At 35.4% G+C, this 18,519-nt stretch overlaps 1 protein-coding gene across 1 annotated transcript in view; it reads right to left on the bottom strand.

Annotated features, from left to right (window-relative positions):
• The window catches only part of LOC103598134 (tyrosine-protein phosphatase non-receptor type 4-like), a gene marked incomplete at its 3' end in the record, with an annotated part of 184,924 nt that overhangs the window by 105,409 nt on the left and 60,996 nt on the right, over positions 1–18,519 (bottom strand). The window contains exon 3 of the mRNA XM_008582076.1: positions 2,869–2,976. Coding sequence (XP_008580298.1) covers positions 2,869–2,976 — 108 coding nt within the window. The remainder of the gene's footprint in view (positions 1–2,868; positions 2,977–18,519) is intronic.

Here is an 18,519-nt window from a genome sequence, read left to right on the forward strand (position 1 = left end):
CATATATATATATATATCATAGTTAAGCTTTAAAATTAAAAAACCCTGAACTAAAGATAGATGAGAATTCTGTTAGAATCTTACTCAATTCCTTCCGATCACTGATGATAACTTTGTTGCATGGTTACCTCCTTTCTTAAATATGTTCTTTTTTAGGGGGTAAATCCTGTGCATCTATGTCATCATCTTTGTATGGCAGAGAGCACAGGCTTGGGAGTCAGATCTGAGTTCAAATCCTTTCTCTGCTACTTAACTAATCTGTCATTAAACAAATTAGTTACTTTTGTAAGCACCAGTTTTTAATCTTTAAAAGGATTTTAATGATACTTTCATCATAAGTATATTATGAAAATTAAATGATATTATATGCAAAACATTTAGTTGATTTATAAGTCCACAATAGATGTTTCATAAATGTTACTCCCTTTCTTCTTTCTCTTCTGAAGAATGGTATCTTCTTCCTTCAGTCCATTAATTATCCTCAAAGCCTGAATATAATTTCACATTGATAACTAGAAATTGGACACTACTTAACAAGATTTGTGATCTTTTTTTTAATTAAAAATTTTTAATTGAAACATAATTGATAATAAATATTTGTGGGATACACAGCTGACTATCAATACTTGTGTATAATATGTGATATCCTGATATCAAATCAGGATAATTAGCATATTCATCATTACAATACATAATCATTCCTTGTGCCCATTAACCAATTTCTTGCTGATCCCCCTCTACCTCTTCCTTTCCCACCTCTAATAATACAGTTCTGTTCTCTTCTGAAAGTTCAACATATTACTGTGATTGTTGTTTCTTTCTTTCAAGCTTGTGCTCTTAAAGGTCCTTCTTTGGACACATTTTGGCATCTTATAGATTCTTCTGAATAAATACTGAAATTGTAGTGCAGTGGAGTAGACTGGCATGAGGGGTTAGGCAACCCAGGTTCTAGTTTCATTAATGCCAGGAAGTAGCTCGAACTTTACCTCCTTGCATGAAAAATAAAGGTGTTAGACTAGATTAGATCATTTCTAACGCCTCTTTTGTGTCTTTAAAATTCTATCATTCCAACTTTTCCGGAAGAATTATTTTGGATAAGCAAAAACTTTGGATCCTCGGGCATAGGAATATATCTCATTTGAGAAGGAATGTTCAAGATAGAAAACACAAAGTAAGAAAAAGTAGGAGAAAGCAAAAACATCAACCTAGATCAAAATACCTCTCCCTCCTCACATGCATATGGTATAAGTACAAATGTCTCATATACAAATTTATGTGATAGAATTTTTATCTCTTGTAATATATGTATGATCTCCATATTAGTCCTTCTGGAATACTTTTATAAGAACAATGGTTTTCATACTCATGGCAGTGAGTATGGTGGTGACTAGCTGGTCTCTTCCTCTTTTAGTTGTCTTGTCATTTCTCCAATCAATCTAAAGCCAGGCCTATAGCTAGAGGATCTGACCTATGAGGGTCAGCAAGATAATCTAAGAATTAACTGTTTTTTTTCTTCCAGTGCTGCACAAAGTGAGGTGTAGCAAACATCTTCTAGGTATTTGCTTGGCTCAGAATTTACCTTCTGGGAAAGGTTGCATTACTGACGTTTCTACTCTTTTCCATTTTTACATGGGTTTATTTATCAAAAAATAATAGTATAACTCTAGGCCCTTGGAGAAGCTCAAGTCATCTGGTAAAGGCATCAAAGTATGAGGAAAGTTTTAATATTAGTTCAGTATAAAAGCATTTATTTTAACTGAGACTAGCTGGTCCTTGGTTTGTTTTTATCCACATCATCCTCATATTTTTCCTTGGATGGTTTGTAATATAAGAAAAAGCAAATGATGCAAAGAAAAAAAGTAGTAGTAATTTACATTTCATATTTACTTCCCACTAACTTTTCATTCAGAGAACTAGGATCCCAACCCTGAGAGAGAGAAACACCTACGTTTCTCATAAATGTTATGTGCATTTTCTAGTCATTCTGTTAATATAGCCTTATAAATGGATTTCTAAAACACTGATCCAGAGAACCATTTTTCAGCCTCATAATTTTTCTAAACTTAACAAAACATTTCCTTCAAAATGGACATTCTCTTACACTAATCAAAAGGATATCAAATTTTTTTGTAAAAGTCCCTCACGGTATAACCATATAAATTTAAAAAGAATTCAATCTGAATTTGCTAGTACACCCTCCATTTAGGTTCATACTGTTATACTTCTTTAGTGCATTTTATATTGCTTAATTATCAAAGTAAATCTTTCTATTATCTATCACATGCTATCTTCTATTTCTATGATGTGATCTTTTCAATTAAAAAATATGATTCTAATTACTGAAGAATAAGTAAAAATACAAGGAACTTAACATTAAAAATTGTGCAGCTTTGAAATTCAATCTTTATCCATTTGGGATGGAGGGTCCTTTTGAATACTTGTATTTGAAGAACTTACACTGAACAAATTAAGAATTTTGGTTAGAAATATCTCTCCATGAATACCACACACACACAAAAATTCACTTTAGTGTAGACTAATTTACACGTCTCAAGATATTTTAAACTTTATGCCTAGTTTTCCCTAAGTCAAGAAGCAGGAATTAGATTTATTTTTCAGTTTTCTGAGACAAATAATTAATGAAACTGGCACTAGATTTATAGGCTAACATAACAATTATGAAAACCTTAAAGGCAATAACTTTGACAGATTAAAACATCAAAAAAACAGTGAACAAAGGCAAAAGAATTACTCAATTCAAATAAAAAAATTCATTAAATTAGTGCACATTATAAATCAGAAAGGATTTTATATTATGAACAGAGAGAAAAACTAAAATGAAAATAAAAGGCAACAGCTTAAACTTACCGGATTATCTGTGGAATCATCAGCCAATTGTAAGCCAAAATAGTCTCGCTCAGTCAAATCAAGATGCTTGTAGACTATATCCAATAGAACTTGCCCCTGATCATGTTTCTGGAAGAAAAATAAAATAAAATCAACTTTAATAGGCTACACACTTCACACTTATTAAACTGGTCAATTTTTTTGTCCTCTTCTATTAAATTGGCAACTGTTGATACAACAATGACTTGGTTGAGAATAAAGACTTCAGATGTGACAGAGTACTTTTGAAAAACAATCTGACCTTATGCAAACTGGTTCAAGGAGGATATAATAAACATGAAGATATAAAAATACCTATGACTGAAATTTCTGCCTTCAGGCTATTACCATGGTATTTTTGCTATTTCATATTGTTGCCACATTAATTCACATATACAACCATATCATTATTTTTATACCTTTTATTCTTATATTTAAATTATGACTGGAATGGAAAGTGTAATATTTGACTGAACACAACTTAAAATATAATTTTGTTTAAAATAAATAATGCCACGAAAAAGAGAAACTCTTAAAGATGGTAAAAATTATTTGTAGCAAATTTGAAAAAGGATTAATATTTTCTTTACAAAAATACTCAGAGAAGTTTAGGAAATATACCTCACTTTAATGTCATACCAATTCTATCATGTAGGCATTATTTCTTATACCCCTGTTTTAGTAAAAGTAACTGTAACTTCTCCAAATTCCACAGCTACTAAATTGTGGTACAAAACATATGTTAGCTAATTACCCCCCAAACAAATATAACTAATGAGTAAAAACAGAGAATCAACACGTTCAGTAATAAAGAAATAAAAATGGGAAATTATGACATGCCATGAGCAATCAATAATCCAAAAAATAAAATCCAATGATTAAGATAAAAAAATACTTATTGCTGATAACATTGTAGATAGACATAACCTGTTAGGAAAGCAATTTGGAGATATTAAGTAAGAGCATAACAGTATCAACTATTTCCGGCATCCTAACATGAGTACCAAACAAAAGCCAATATTGGGGGAAATAACTATACTTACCAATATGTTCATTGCCATATTACTTATAAAAGATATGTATTAGAAAAACATGGTAATAAGTATTTTTACCACTAATTTTTCTTCTCATTAGCTATAGCAGTTTGGAAGCTTCCAACTACAAGTCATAATCCAAACTCAGAGCTGAAATAATAAGGACATATTCTTTATATATAATGGAAAGTACAGAGGTACAATAGATTCCAGAGACAGCTAACTCAGCAGATGAGAGACATAACCAAGGATCAGGTTTCTTTCTGTTTCTCTCATCTGCATTCCAAGTATTATCTGTATTTGTGCACCTTTAGCAATATGGCCACAGCAATTCCAAGATTCATACCCATACATGACAGTGTTCAGAAGAACAACCTTCCTTGTAAAGTTACCTTACAAAGAGCTTCCCTTCACATCTTATTTACCAGAACTGGGTCAAATGGCTGTTTGCAAAACTCATCAACGATAGGAAGTATGTGCTTCAAACAGTGCTTCTCAAAATTGTCTGCATTCAAATCACTTGCAGATATTTTTTATACTGATGCAATCCACCTCCCTCACCCCTCTCCCATTCTGATTAAATTGGTCTAGGAAGGAGACCAAGCTTTACTCTTTTTTTTTTTTTTTGTCTTTTTTCGTGACCAGCAACAGATCGCAACCCTCAGTGTCGCGCCCGTACCGGACCGGGACCGGTAACGGGATCGCAACCTTCAGTGTTGCCCCCGCACCTTGCTCAGCCAGTGAGCGGCCGGTCTGTATGTGGGATCCGAACCCTCGGTGGGTGCGCCACCACGCTTCCCAAGCGGCACACTGTAGCAGTGCACCACCGGGCCGGCCATGCTTTACTCTTTTTAAAAAGTTACTTCGGTACGTCTAACATACTGTTCTAAAGACAAGACTTATCTCTTGCTATACCACCAGTTAAATGTAACTAAAAACCCTGGACATACTAAAACAGATAAAAAATTTTAAAACTCTGAAAGATGGAAAGAAGGCAGCTTCCTGACTATAGAACTTCTTGAGTTTTCTTTCCTTTTCTTTTCATTGAGGTGAAAACCACATAACATAAAATTAACCATTTTAAAGTATGCAATTCAGTGGCACTTAGTATATTCACAATGTTGGACAACTATCACCTCTACCTATATCCAAAACATTTTCATTACACCAGAATACCACTCCCATTAAGTAGTCTCCATTCTCCACTCCTTCATGCCCTGACAACCACTGATCTGCTTTCTGTCTTTAAGGATTTACCTATTTTGGATATCTCATTTAAATAGAACCACATGATATATGACCTTGTGTGTCAGGCTTCTTACACAGTTAGTATGTTTTCAAGGTTCACCCATGTTGTAGCATGTATCAGTACTTCATTCCCTTTTAAGGCTGAATAATATTCCATTGTATAGATAGACTACATTTTGTTTATCAGTTGATGAACATTTGGGTTGTTTCTACCTTTTGGCTATTATGAATAATGTTGTCATGAACACTGGCATATAAGTATCTGTTTGTGTCTCTGTTTTCAATTCTTTCGAATATATACATAGAAAAGGAATTGATGCATAATATGGCAATTCTATATTTAACTTCTTGAAGAACCACTAAACTCCTTTCCACAGCAGCTGCATCATTTTACATCCCCACTAGAAACGCACAGGGGTTACAGTTTCTCCATGCCAACATTTGTTATTTTCTGTTCTTTTAACTAAAGTCATACCACTGGTTGTAAAGTAGTACTTCATTGTGGTTTTGATTTGCATTTCCATAATTACTAATGAGGTTGAGAATCTTTTCATGAGTGCTGGCCATTTGTAAATCTTTGGAGAAATGTCTAATCAAGTCCTTTGCCCATTTTTTATTGGGTTGTTAGAGTTCTTTATATATTCTAGACACTAGTAACTTACCAGATGTATGATTTGCAAATATTTTCTCCCATTCTGTAGGCTGTCTTTTCATTTTCTTCATAGTATCCATTGATGCACAAAAGTTTTTAAACAAAGCTCAATTTTTTTTTCTTTTGTTGCTTATGCTTTTGGTGACACACCTAAGAATTATAGTTTTAGCTTTTATATGTAGATCTTTCATCCTTTTTGAGTTTATTTTTGTATATGGTAGGTATATACTTAGATAGGGGTGCAACATCATTCTTTTGCATGTGGATATCCAGTTGTCTGAGCACATTGTCTTGAAGAAACTATTCTTTCCTCATTGAATGCTCCTGGCTACTTTGTTGAAAATCAATTGACCATGTATGTAGGGGTTTATTTCTGACCTCTATATCTTGGGTTTTCTTTTCACCTCCCATATACCATAAACTGGGTAATGAAAAATTCTGTAAGCTAGAAATGCCAATAAAAATGAGTCCAGAGAAAGCCTGTTTTCTCTAGGAAAAGGACCAGAAAAAGGGTCCTTGCAAGATAGCTTGCAAGATAGAAACCTTATTGACGATACCAAACCTGATGGAAAAAACGGAGCCCTTCTCTTGTCGCACCCATGGAAATCTAGTGGGGAACCTGCCGTCCCATGTGCCACCTGGTGGTAACAGGCAGCAAGTGGAAAGCCTGCTCTTCTAGCCCCTTCCAAACAAGTACCAAATAGTGCATAATGTCTCCTTCAGAGTGGTGTTAAGCAGAAGCAGAGAACATAGTCTGAACTTCCAGTTTGGTCTGCTGGTATCAGGCAGTGCTCAGCTTCCCATAATGGGAAAAACTGTCTTAGCAGAAGCTGAGGGGGACGTCTGGACTTCTACCACTACCACCACACAGCTCTAGCAAGTGGCATCTCCCAAACAGAGAAGAGGAGGAGGATTTGGGAGAGGAGGTAGATGGAAAAAGCAACTGTTAAACCTTGAAATGAAATCCTGGGCAAACATCCTCAATAAACTACAGCTGAAACTGACCAAAATTAGAAGGGCAAAAGTTATAAGAACTTAACTCCGATGTGAAATATATGCATAATTTTCAGACAGATCTCTGGATGACACCCCCCACACACATTCCCCCCCCCACAAGAAGAAGACTAGAATAACAATGAAAAGTTAAGAAAACCAAATAACAATTAGAACCACAAACCACAAAAGTAGGACAGGAGCTGTATGCTACCAGGGTGACTCTGCTACAAGAAGATTAAATATGATCCAAAGTAATGCCCCAAATGTCCAACATTCTAGCAAAAATCACTCATCATACCAAGAGCTAGAAACATTTCAACGAGAATGAGAAAAGACAATTAACATGTCAACACTGAGATGACTCAGACGTTGGAATTATCTGCCAAAATTTAAAAGGAGCCATCAGAGAAATGCTTCAGCGAACCATTTATTATGAAGGCTGTTAAAAAGAAAATTGGAAAAAAATTGGGTATTTCAGCAAAGAAATAGAATGAAAATTATGTAACTGAAAAATACAGAAACAAATAAAAATTTACTGGATGGGATCAATAGAAGAATGAAGATGAGAAAGAAAAGAATCAATGAACTTCAAGACAGATCAACAGAAAATACCCAATATGAACATTACTGAGAAAACAGAGTGGGGAAAAAAAAAAAGACCAGACCCTCAGAAACTTGAGGGACAAGAAAAAACAATGTAACATTCATTTTGCTATAGTCTCTAAAAGAGAAAAGAATTTTAGGATGATAAAATATTTGAAGAATATTAGCTGAAACTTTTACAAATTTGGCAAAAGCAAAATCACAAATAAGTGAATATCAAACAAAATGAATTCAAACAAATCTACCCTAAGACACATCAAAATCAAAATACTGAAATCTAAACACAAAGTAAAAATTATGAAAGAAACTAGAAAACAAAAATGAGACATTATCTACAAGCAATGACAATTCAAATAAAAAGATCCCTCATTTGAAACTATAAAGGCCAGAAGGAAGTGTAAGACATTTCCCAAGTGCTGAAAGAAGAGAACTGTCAATCCAGAATTTTATATCAAGAGAAAATATTCTACAGGAATGAAGGGTAAATAATGACATTCTCACAAAATGAAAAACTTAAGGAAATTTATCAACAACAGACCATCCCTAAAAGAATGCCTGAAGGAAATTCTCCAACTAGAAAGAAAATAAAATCAACAAACTCGGCACAACAGAAAAGAAGAAAGAGCAATGGAATGGGAGAGATGGTGGTAAATATAAATGCCTATCCTCCTCTTCAGGATAAAATTATACTTGATGATTTAAGCAAAAATTATAACTGTCTGATGTGCTGCTTGATGTATACAGAGAAAATACTTGAAAAAACTGTATTATATTGGGAGAAGACAACGCAAGTATAATTGTATTATAAAGTGGCAAGGTAAAGGTCCCTAAAGGTAGATACGGCTTCTGTATTTCACTCAAAGTAATAAAATGTCATTACAAATATACTATGCACATTTATAAATGTAAATTATAACACCAAAAGCAACTACCAAAAAAGCTATCCAAAGAGATACTCTCAAAGACACTATAATAAATGAAAATGGAGTTCTAGAAAATGTTCACATACTCTACAAGAAAGGCAGAAAAAAGAAAACAAAAATGAAAAGCAGAACAAATAAGTAAACAAGTAATAAAATGGCACAAAACAAGTAATAAAATGGCAAACTAAAGCTCTAATATATCAATAATTACATTAAAATAAATAGAGTAAATACACCAATTAAAAGACAGAGGCTGGCAGAGCAGGGGGGAAATGACTGTAAGAAACTCATTTCAAATATGATGATATATGTAAGTTGAAAGCAAAGAGATGAAAAAAAGATATATCATGCAAACATAATTTTAAAAAGTAGCTGTGAGAGCAATAATTTTTACCAGGGACAAAGACACACATACATAACGTTCATGAACAAAAGAACACAGTTGGAAAAAATATGAAACAAAATTAATAGAAATGGAAACAAAAATTAATAGAAATGGAAGAAAAATTAGGAAAAAAGTAAAGGCAAAAATATAACTAGGGATGTCAACACCTCTCTCTCAGCAATTGGTAGAATTATTTAACAGAAAATCATCAAGAATATACAAGAACTCAACAATATACCAACTAACTGGATCTAACTGACATTTCTAATATGCTCTACTCAATAACAGCAGAATATACTTCTTTTCAAGCATCCATGGGAAATTCACAACACAGACTATATCCTGAGTCATAAAACAAACCTTACCAAATTAAAAATAACTGAAATCATATAGTGCGACCATAATGATATCAAAAGAGAAAACAATAAGAGAAAGATAAAGGAAAAAATTGAAAATTAAACACCAATTTCTAAAGAAACCAAAGGACAAAGAGGAGTCAGGGAAATAAGAAACACTCTGAAGTGGGCTGGCCCGTGGCTCACTCGGGAGAGTGTGGTGTTGATAACACCAAGGCCCCGGGTTCGGATCCCATATAGGGATGGCCGGTTCGCTCACTGGCTGAGCGTGGTGCTGACAACACCAAGTCAAGGGTTAAGATCCCCTTACCGGTCATTTTTAAAAAAAAAAAAAAAAAGAAACACTCTGAAGTGAAAGAACACTCATATCAAAATTTGTGGGATGTAGCCAAAGCAGTGCTGAGAGGAAAATGCATAGACCTAAATGCTTACATTAGAAAAAGGAAAGATCTCAAATCAACAATCTAAGATCCTACCTAAAGAAAAATTTTAAAAAAGAGTAAAATAAACTAAAGGAAGGGAATAGTACTGGTAAAAGCACAAATCTATGTATTTGAGAACAACAACAACAAAAAGACAATATCAGTGAAACAAACACCTTGTTCTTTGAAAGATCAATGAAATTGACAAATCTCTAACAAGACTAACAAAGAAAAAGAGAGGAGACAGGAATCACCAATCACAGAATTGAAACAGAGGATTTATCACTACACTCTCCAAAAACATTTACAAGATGACAGAATGGGAGAAACAAATCACACATAAATCTGATAATTTGGATAAAACAGTCTACTTCCTCAGAAAGCAAAAACCTACTAAACTTTATCCAATATAAAACAGATCATTTGACTGTTCTGCCACATAATTATGAGAGTACTTCAAAAAGTTTATGGACAAATGGAATTAAAAGATAATACATATTCTCCCACAAACTTTTTGAAGACTCTTGTATTAAAAAATGGAAATATCTTCTAAAAATCCTCCCAGTAAATGATATCTCCTAGGTCTAGTGATTTCACTGAAGAAGTCTATAAAATATTTAAATGAGAATTAAGAACAATTCTACTCAATCTTCCTCCAGAAAGAGTAGAGGATGGAATATTTCCCAACTCACTCTGTGAAACCAGTATTAGCCTGATACCAAAACCAGACAAATACAGTACAAAAGAGAAAATGACAGACCAATACCACTCATGAACATAGATGCAAAAATCCTCAACAAAACATTAGCAAATAAAATTGAGCAATATTCTGGAAGGATTATACATTTATGACCACATGATGTTTTCCAGAGATGTAAGAGTGGTTCAATGCTCAAAAATCAATCAAGTGATGATGTCCAGGAAGGAGATCCATGGACCTGCACTCAAGTGAAACAACTATTACTGGTCAAAATTATAAAACAAAAACAAAAAACAAGAATTTAGTCTAGGAATTTTCCGAAGAGCATACAACAAATAAAACAGCATTTACTCAAGAAAATCTACTAAATTGCAGTAACAACAAGAGTCTGTGGCACTTGAGCCACAACCCACTCCATCTCTCTTCCTCCCAAGCCAATGCTATGGAAGCTCCACTCTCGGCCAGTGTTGACAGGAAGATGGGAATCCCTCTTACCCCGGATCCTATTCAAGGGATAAAAGAGTGGCAAGCCACCAGCATTTCTCATGCTTCCAATCAACATGTTACATATCAGGGTGGTGTGGCAAAGAAGACAAAGGCAACCTTCCTCAACCCAACACTCACTCCAAGGGCAAGATTCTACCTGAGTGTTATAGCAACACAAAATGAACTAAAACAGAAAAGAGGGGTGAGGTACATAGTGTGACCCATGATAAGGTGCCAGGGTCTTTTTAAGCAATGAGCTTTCACGGGAACTAATAGAGCGAGAACTCACTCATTAATCCCCCCTCCCCCAGAGAGAGCATTAATCCATTCATGAGGGATCCGCCCCCATGACTCAATCAGTTTCCAACACTGCCACATTGGAGATCAAATTTCCACATGAGTTTTGGAGGGGACAACACATCCAAACTCCATCACTTAGTCACAAAAAGTCAAAATTACTGAGCCCCAATTGCCCTTGCCTCAGCTCACTAATAGGGCAGAAGTTCCATGCCGAAAGGCAAGCCAAGTATACCAGAAGATACTGCCCCTACCCAATGCCCTGCTTATAAAGCAGGAGTGTCACTCCAAAATTAGTGGGCCTCTGTCCCCACCACAGCTCCAGAGCAGTAGTAGAGAAGCTGTGTTAAAGAGTGAGACAGGACACAAGAACACGGCATTATGAAGCTCTACCCAAAGGAACTGACTTTATTTGGAACAATGTGTTGAGAAATTCAAGCCTAAGAGTACTCTTGAAAATAAGGGATATTTTAGTGGTAAACAATTAAGAGGAGGCTGGTAACTCCATGATAGCAACAAGCTACACTATAGTCAGCTAGTTTACCAAAGAGAACCAGCAAAAAACAGAGGTAAGAGCCCTCCAGCGGTAAGAACCTCAAAATTGGTCTCAAAAACTGTCCCTGCATAGGAGCACATTTAACTGGATCAAGACTGTGGAGTAAATTATTCCCAACTTATGCACTTATGAAAACAATATGGCAATTAGCCAACAATTATTGGAGCCTAACTGGGTGTGAATCGGACAGAGGGGATTAACAGAGAAATCAGGAAAGGAGCCAAAGCAAGCCCTAACAAACCACTGTCATACGATGGTTACTTGTGCATGCACCCAAGGCTGTGTACTCTTTAAAAAAATATTTTTTAATGAAACATAATTGATTATACATATTTGTGGAGTACAAAGTTGAATACCTGTGTACAATACATGACGATCACATCAAAATAATTAGTATACCCATCTTTACAAAATGTAATCATTCTTTGTGACCCTTGACCAATTTCTCCCTATCCCTTCCCCGTCCCCAACCCCTAATAACCACAAGTCTGTTATCTCATTTTAAAAGTTCAACATGTTATTGTGATTGTTTCTCTCCCCCTCTGTATTAGCTCCCACTTATAAGTAAGGATATGTGGTATTTCTTTCTGTTTCTGGCTTATTTCACTTAACATAATTTTCTCTAAGTTCATGCATGTTGCTGCAAATGGCAGAATTCCATTCTTTTTTATGGCAGAGTAGTATTCCATTCTGTATATATACCACACTTTCCTTATCCAGTCATCTGTTGATGGACATTTTGGTTGAATCCAACTCTTGGCTATTGTAAATAGAGCTGCGATAAACATGGGAATGCAAGTATCCCTTCGACATGAGGACTTGCATTGCTTATGGTATATACCCAGTAATGGGACTGCTGGATCATATGACAATTCTATCTGTAGCTGTCTGAGAAACCTCCATACTGCTTTCCATAATGGCTGCACTAATTTACAGTCCCACCAACCGTGTAGGAGGGTTCCCTTTTCTCTGCATCCTTTGCTAGCATTTGTTATTCACTACCTTTTTGATAATAGCCAGTCTAACTAGGGTGAGATGGTATCTCAATGTGGTTTTCATTTGCAATTCCCTGATGCTTAGAGATGTTCAGCATTTTCACATGTATCTGTGGGTCATTTGTATGTCTTCCTTTGAGAAAAGGTCTATCCAGCTCCTTTGCCCATTTTTAAATCAGGCTACTTGTTTTTTTTTACTGTTGAGTTCCTTGTGTATTCTGGATATTAACCCCTTTCAGATGTACAGCTTGCAAATATTTTCTCCCATTCTTTAGGTTGTCTTATCACTCTGTTGATTGTTTCCTTTGCTGTGCAGAAGCTTTTTTGTTTCATATAATCTCATTTGTTTATTTTGTTGTTGTTGCTGTCTGTGCTTTCAGGGTCTTATTCTTAAAGTCTTTGCCTACTCCTACATCCTGAAGTTTTTCTCCCATGTTTTCTTCTAGGAGTTTTAGAGTTTCAGGCCTTATGTCCATTTTGAGTTGATTTTCGTATATCAGGAGAGGTACAGGTCTAGTTCCATTCTTCTACATGTGGATATCCGGTTTTCTCAGCACCATTTATTGAAGACACTGTCCTTTCCTAAGTGTTATGTTCTTGATGCCTTTGTTGAAGATCAATTGGCTGTTAAGTACATGGGATTGACTTCTGGGTTCTCTATTCTTTTCCCTTGGTTCGTGTGGCTGTTTTTATGCCAGTACCATGCTGTTGGTTACTATAGCTTTGTAGAATTGAAGATAATTGGTATTAATTCTTAAAGGTTTGGTAGAATTCAGCAGTGAAGCCATCAGTCCTGGGCTTTTCTTTGTTGGCAAACTGTTGGTTACTGCTTCAATCTCATTGCTCATTATTGGTCTGTTCAGGTTTTCCATTTCTTCTTGGTTTAGTCTTGGTAGTTTGTATGTGTCCCAAAATTGATCCATTTCCTCCGGGTTTTCAAACTGGTTGGCAGATAGCTGTTTATAATAGTCTCTAATGATTCTTTGTATTTCTGTGGTACCAGTTGTGATGTTTCCTTTTTCATTTCTGATTTCTGTCATTTGGGTCTTCCTACTTCTTTTCTGAGTCTAGCTAATGGTTTGTCTATTTTGTTTATCTTCTCAAAAAAACTTTTTGTTTTATTCATCTTTTGTATCATTTTCTGGGTTGCTATTTCATTTAGTTCTGCTCTGATCTTAATTATTTCTTTCCATAGACTAATTTTGGGATTGGATTGTTCTTTCTTGTTTTTCTAGTTCTTTGAGGTGTAATGTTAGGTTGTTTATTTGAAGTCTTTCTACTCTTTTGATGCAAGCATTTATTGCAATAAACTTCCTTCTTAGTACTGCTTTTGCAGTATCCCACAGGTTTTGGTGTGATGTGTCTTCATTATCATTAGTTTCAATAAATTTTTTGATTTCCTGTTTAATTTCTTCTTCAGCCCATAGGTTGTTCAGAAGCATGTTGTTTAATTTATATGTATTTATATACTTTTCTGAAGTTTCACTTGTTATTATTTCTAGTTTCAATCTGTTGTGGTCTGAAAAGATATGTGAAATTTAACAAATTTAACAAAAATTCAAAAATTTAAAATTTAAAATTTAACAAATTTTAAAAAATTTGTTCAGACTTGATTTATGACCTAACATGTGTTCTATCCTGTAAAATGTTCCATGTGTTGATGAGAAGGTATATTCTGAAGTTGTATATGTAATGTTTTGTAGATGGATGCCAAATCCAATTGACTAAAGTGTAGTTTAAGTCCTGTGTTTCTCTGTTGATTTGTTGCCTAGATGATCTGTCCAACATTTAGAGAGGGGTATTGAAGTCTCCAACTATTACTGTACTAGGGTCTATGTCTCTCTTTAGATCTAATGGTGTTTGCTTTATATACCTAGGTGCTCTGATGCTGGGTATGTATATATTTATGATTGTTATATCTTGCTGGATATATCCCTTTATCATTATATAATGACCTCCTTTATCTCTTTTTATGGTCTTTGGTTTAAAGTATTTTATCTGATAGAATAGCTACTCCTGCTTGTTTTCAGTTTCAATTTGTGTGGCATATCTTTCCATTCCTTCACTACTAGTCTGTGTGAGTCTTTACAGGTGAGGTGAGTTTCTTGTAGGTAGTATTTAGTTGGGTCTAGTTTTTTTTTTTTAAATCCAATAAGCCAGTCTATGTCTTTTGACTAGGGAATCCAATCCATTTACATTTAGGGTTATTTTTTTTTTTCCTTTTTGTCTTTTTTCGTGACCGGCAATGGATCGCAACCCTCAGTGTAAAACCAATAAGCCAGTCTATGTCTTTTGACTAGGGAATCCAATCCATTTACATTTAGGGTTATTTTTTTTTTCCTTTTTGTCTTTTTTCGTGACCGGCAATGGATCGCAACCCTCAGTGTCACGCCCGCACCGGACCGGGACCGGCAACGGGATCACAACCCTCGGCGCTGCGCCTGCACCTCGCTCAGCCAGTGAGCAGCCGGTCTGTATGTGGGATCCGAACCCTCGGCGAGAGCGCCGCCGCGCTCCCAAGCGGCGCACTGTAGCAGTGCGCCACTGGACCGGCCCAATTTAGGGTTATTATTGAAAGGTCCTGTCTTACTCCTGGCATTTCACTGGTTTTCATTTGGTTGTTTTACATATCTTTTGTCCCTTTCTTTCCCTTTTATTGTTTGTCTTCAGTGTTTGCTGGTTTTTGAGGTGGCCTTTCTCTTTCTTGATTGTGTATCTGCTCTACCAGTGGATTTAATTCTTTATTGTATATTCATGGTGGTGATTGTCATTTTTTGGATTTCACATGCAGGACTTCCTTGAGGATTTCTTGTAGGGCTGGTCATGTGGTAATGAACTTCCACAGTTCTTGTTTGTTTAAGAAATACACTATTTCTCCTTCATTTCTGAAGGATAGCGAAGGCTGTACACTCATGAGAAGCAACAGCAGAGGCTTCATATTGTGAGGGAAACAAGACTCTACTAAAATAGTTCAGTAAAATCACTGAAAAAAATACAAAAGCAAGCAAGAACATTGACATGCCTTGGAAGGAAAGATCAGACTAGCTACAATATATGTATTATCTAAAATGTCTAGTTTACGGAAAAACATATAAGACCAGCAAAGAAAGAGAAAAGTGTAAACTTAGCTGAGGAAAAATCACAGGTTACAGGAACTGTGAGAGGACCTACATGTCTGATTAAATAATCCTACAAAGCAGCCATTGTAAATATGTTTGCAGAAACAGAAAACCATGCTTAAAAAATAATGAACTGTATGATGACAATATCTCAAATATAGGATACAAAGAGATAGAAATTATAAAGCAAAAACAAATGGTTTTTAAGAGAAAAAACTGAAATGAAAAACGTACTAGAGGAGCTAAACAGTAAATCTGTACTGAAGAAAAAAAAATCAGCAAACTTGGAAGCAGACCTTTGGATTATGCAATCCTAAGAATACAGAGAAAAAAGAACGAAGAAAATTAACAGAGCCTTAGGGAAATGTGGGACAGCATTAAGCACACCAGTGCATGTGTAATGACAATACTAGGAGGGGAGGAAAAAGAAAGGAGCAGAAAAATTTATTCAAAGAAATATGGGTGTAAACTTCTCAAATTTGGTGACAAACACTAATCTATCCATGCAAAAAGCTCTATGAATTCCAGGTACAATAAATGCAAAGAGATCCTGCCAGGGACCAGCCCCAGCACAAAGATTGTAGGGTCCCCGCTGATAAAGAACCCCCAAAAGCGAGGAAAGGCAGTGTTGGCGATGGAATGGACAGCAAACACACAGACTCAAGGGATCTGCTGAATGCTGACACTTTATTGAAGCATGCATACACTTTTTATACTTTTTCTTAAAGGCAAAATAATCATTGAACAATATCATAACATCTTTCCATGAATAACATGTGCTCCCAAGAAAAACAACATCACAATATGTTCCCAGAAAAGATAACTACAATGTTTTTTCCTTTGAACAAAAACGTTACAACCCACTGGTCCCAGATAATCATCAATTGTTACATTTACTTTAGCTAAATCTATGTTACATTGAACTCTGTATGACGTTATTAAAACATAATCCAATTGTACCTAAACCAAAAGATGTAAGCAGGAAATCAAAGTTTCCCTACCAGTATTTTTCCCTTGCTACAACCTATTGTATATAAAGTAGAATTCTTTTACCTACTACATCCTATAATGTGTTAGGCCTTATGAAGATATTCTAAAACTTAACTTGAATCTATATTTCCAAGAGGAAAAGAAAGTTTATGTTTGACTCTTTGAAGCAAGCAGGTTAGGCATAATAGTAATTATGTTGCCTAGCAACTTTTAAGTAAATTTTCAATAACAACTCCATTATGTTCACTAATTACATTAAAAACAATCCTTCCAGGAAGCAGACAAGGTAAATGTGTACATATGTCCACTGTCCCCTTCTGGTCCTAGCTGCCATAAACCATCTCCAGAAAACCCATAACCATAACTCCCAAGAGTGTCATTAGTATGATTAAGTACTTTGGTATAATTCTCAATCCCACTCCCAATCCTCCCAGAGTGATAGTTATGAGGCAGTAAGGAATAGAATATAATAAAACAAAGCAAGCACACGGAGCTCCAGAAAATGAGGGTGGAACGGCGGCACCTTCTCCCACGATGAGACCCTGCAAGCATCGTCCCACGATGAGGCTCTGCAAACATCTTGTCGTGTCAGAGGATCCTTGTCAAACTCTGGTTTTTTGGATTTGATGTGCCCCCGCAAGATCCACACCAATAAACATTACAGCAAAATACTGAAAACAAAGAATATCTTGAAAGCAGCAAAGGAAAAATGACTCTTCATGTAAAAGGAAACCCCAGTTAAATGAATAGCTCATTTGTGGTAAGAAACAACAGAAGCTAGGAGGCAGTTAGATGACATATTCAAAGCACCGAAAAAGATAAAAATGCCAACCAAGGATCTTGTACCCAGAACATTTTTCAAAAACGAAGAATATATTCCCATATAAACAAATACCAAGAGACGTTGTCAGCAGACCCACCTTAGAATAAATACTAAAGGAAGTTCTCCAGGGCTGAAAGCAAGGGACCTCCCCAGATAGTAATATGAATCCAAAAAAATGAAAACCCCAAAAAATCAAGTATAGGTAAACATATAACCATTAAAAGCTGCACACATCTTGTTTCCTTTTTAACTGATTTAAAAAGCAACTGCATAAAACAATATGTATATACAGTCATCTCTTGGTGTCCATGGGGGACTGGCTCCAGGACACTCAGTGTATACCAAAATCCATGAACACTCAAGTCCTGCAGCTGGCCTTGAGGAACACACAGATGTGGAAAGTCAGCCCTCTGTATATGCAGGTTCCATATCCCACAAATACTTACTTTCATTCCACATGTTTGAAAAAATTATACGTATAAGTGGACCCACACAGTTCAAATCCATGTTGTTCACAGGTCAACTGTAATTTTATTGGTGGGCTAACATATAGAAATGTTATATATTTGACAATAATAACACAAAAGAGTGTGGGGGATATCAAAGCTGTATTGGCCAATGGAAATGATACCATATGGTAATTTGAATCCACAAGAAAAAATAAAAAGTACCAGAAATGATAAATATGAGGCTAATACATCAAATTCTATATATGTATACTTGCTCTCCTATCACCTTCTTTAAGAGATATAAAATAACATAAAGTAATAATTACAAAATAGATTTTGGGGTTTGTAATTATATAGATATAATAAATATAAGGATAACAGCACAAAATGGGGAAAGAGGTGAGCTTTATAGAGTAATATTTCTGTACCTCACTGTAATTAAGTTAGTATAAGCCTGAAGGTTTTTTTTTTTTTTTTTTTTTTTGGCCCCTGGCTGGGACAGGATTTTTTTTTTTTTTTGGCAGCTGGCTGGTACAGGGATTTGAACCCTTGACCTTGGTATTATCAACACCATGCTGTAAACAACTGAGCCAACTGGC

This window comes from Galeopterus variegatus, unplaced genomic scaffold (assembly GCF_000696425.1).
Source record: "Galeopterus variegatus unplaced genomic scaffold, G_variegatus-3.0.2 Scaffold2514, whole genome shotgun sequence".
NCBI lineage: Eukaryota > Metazoa > Chordata > Mammalia > Dermoptera > Cynocephalidae > Galeopterus > Galeopterus variegatus.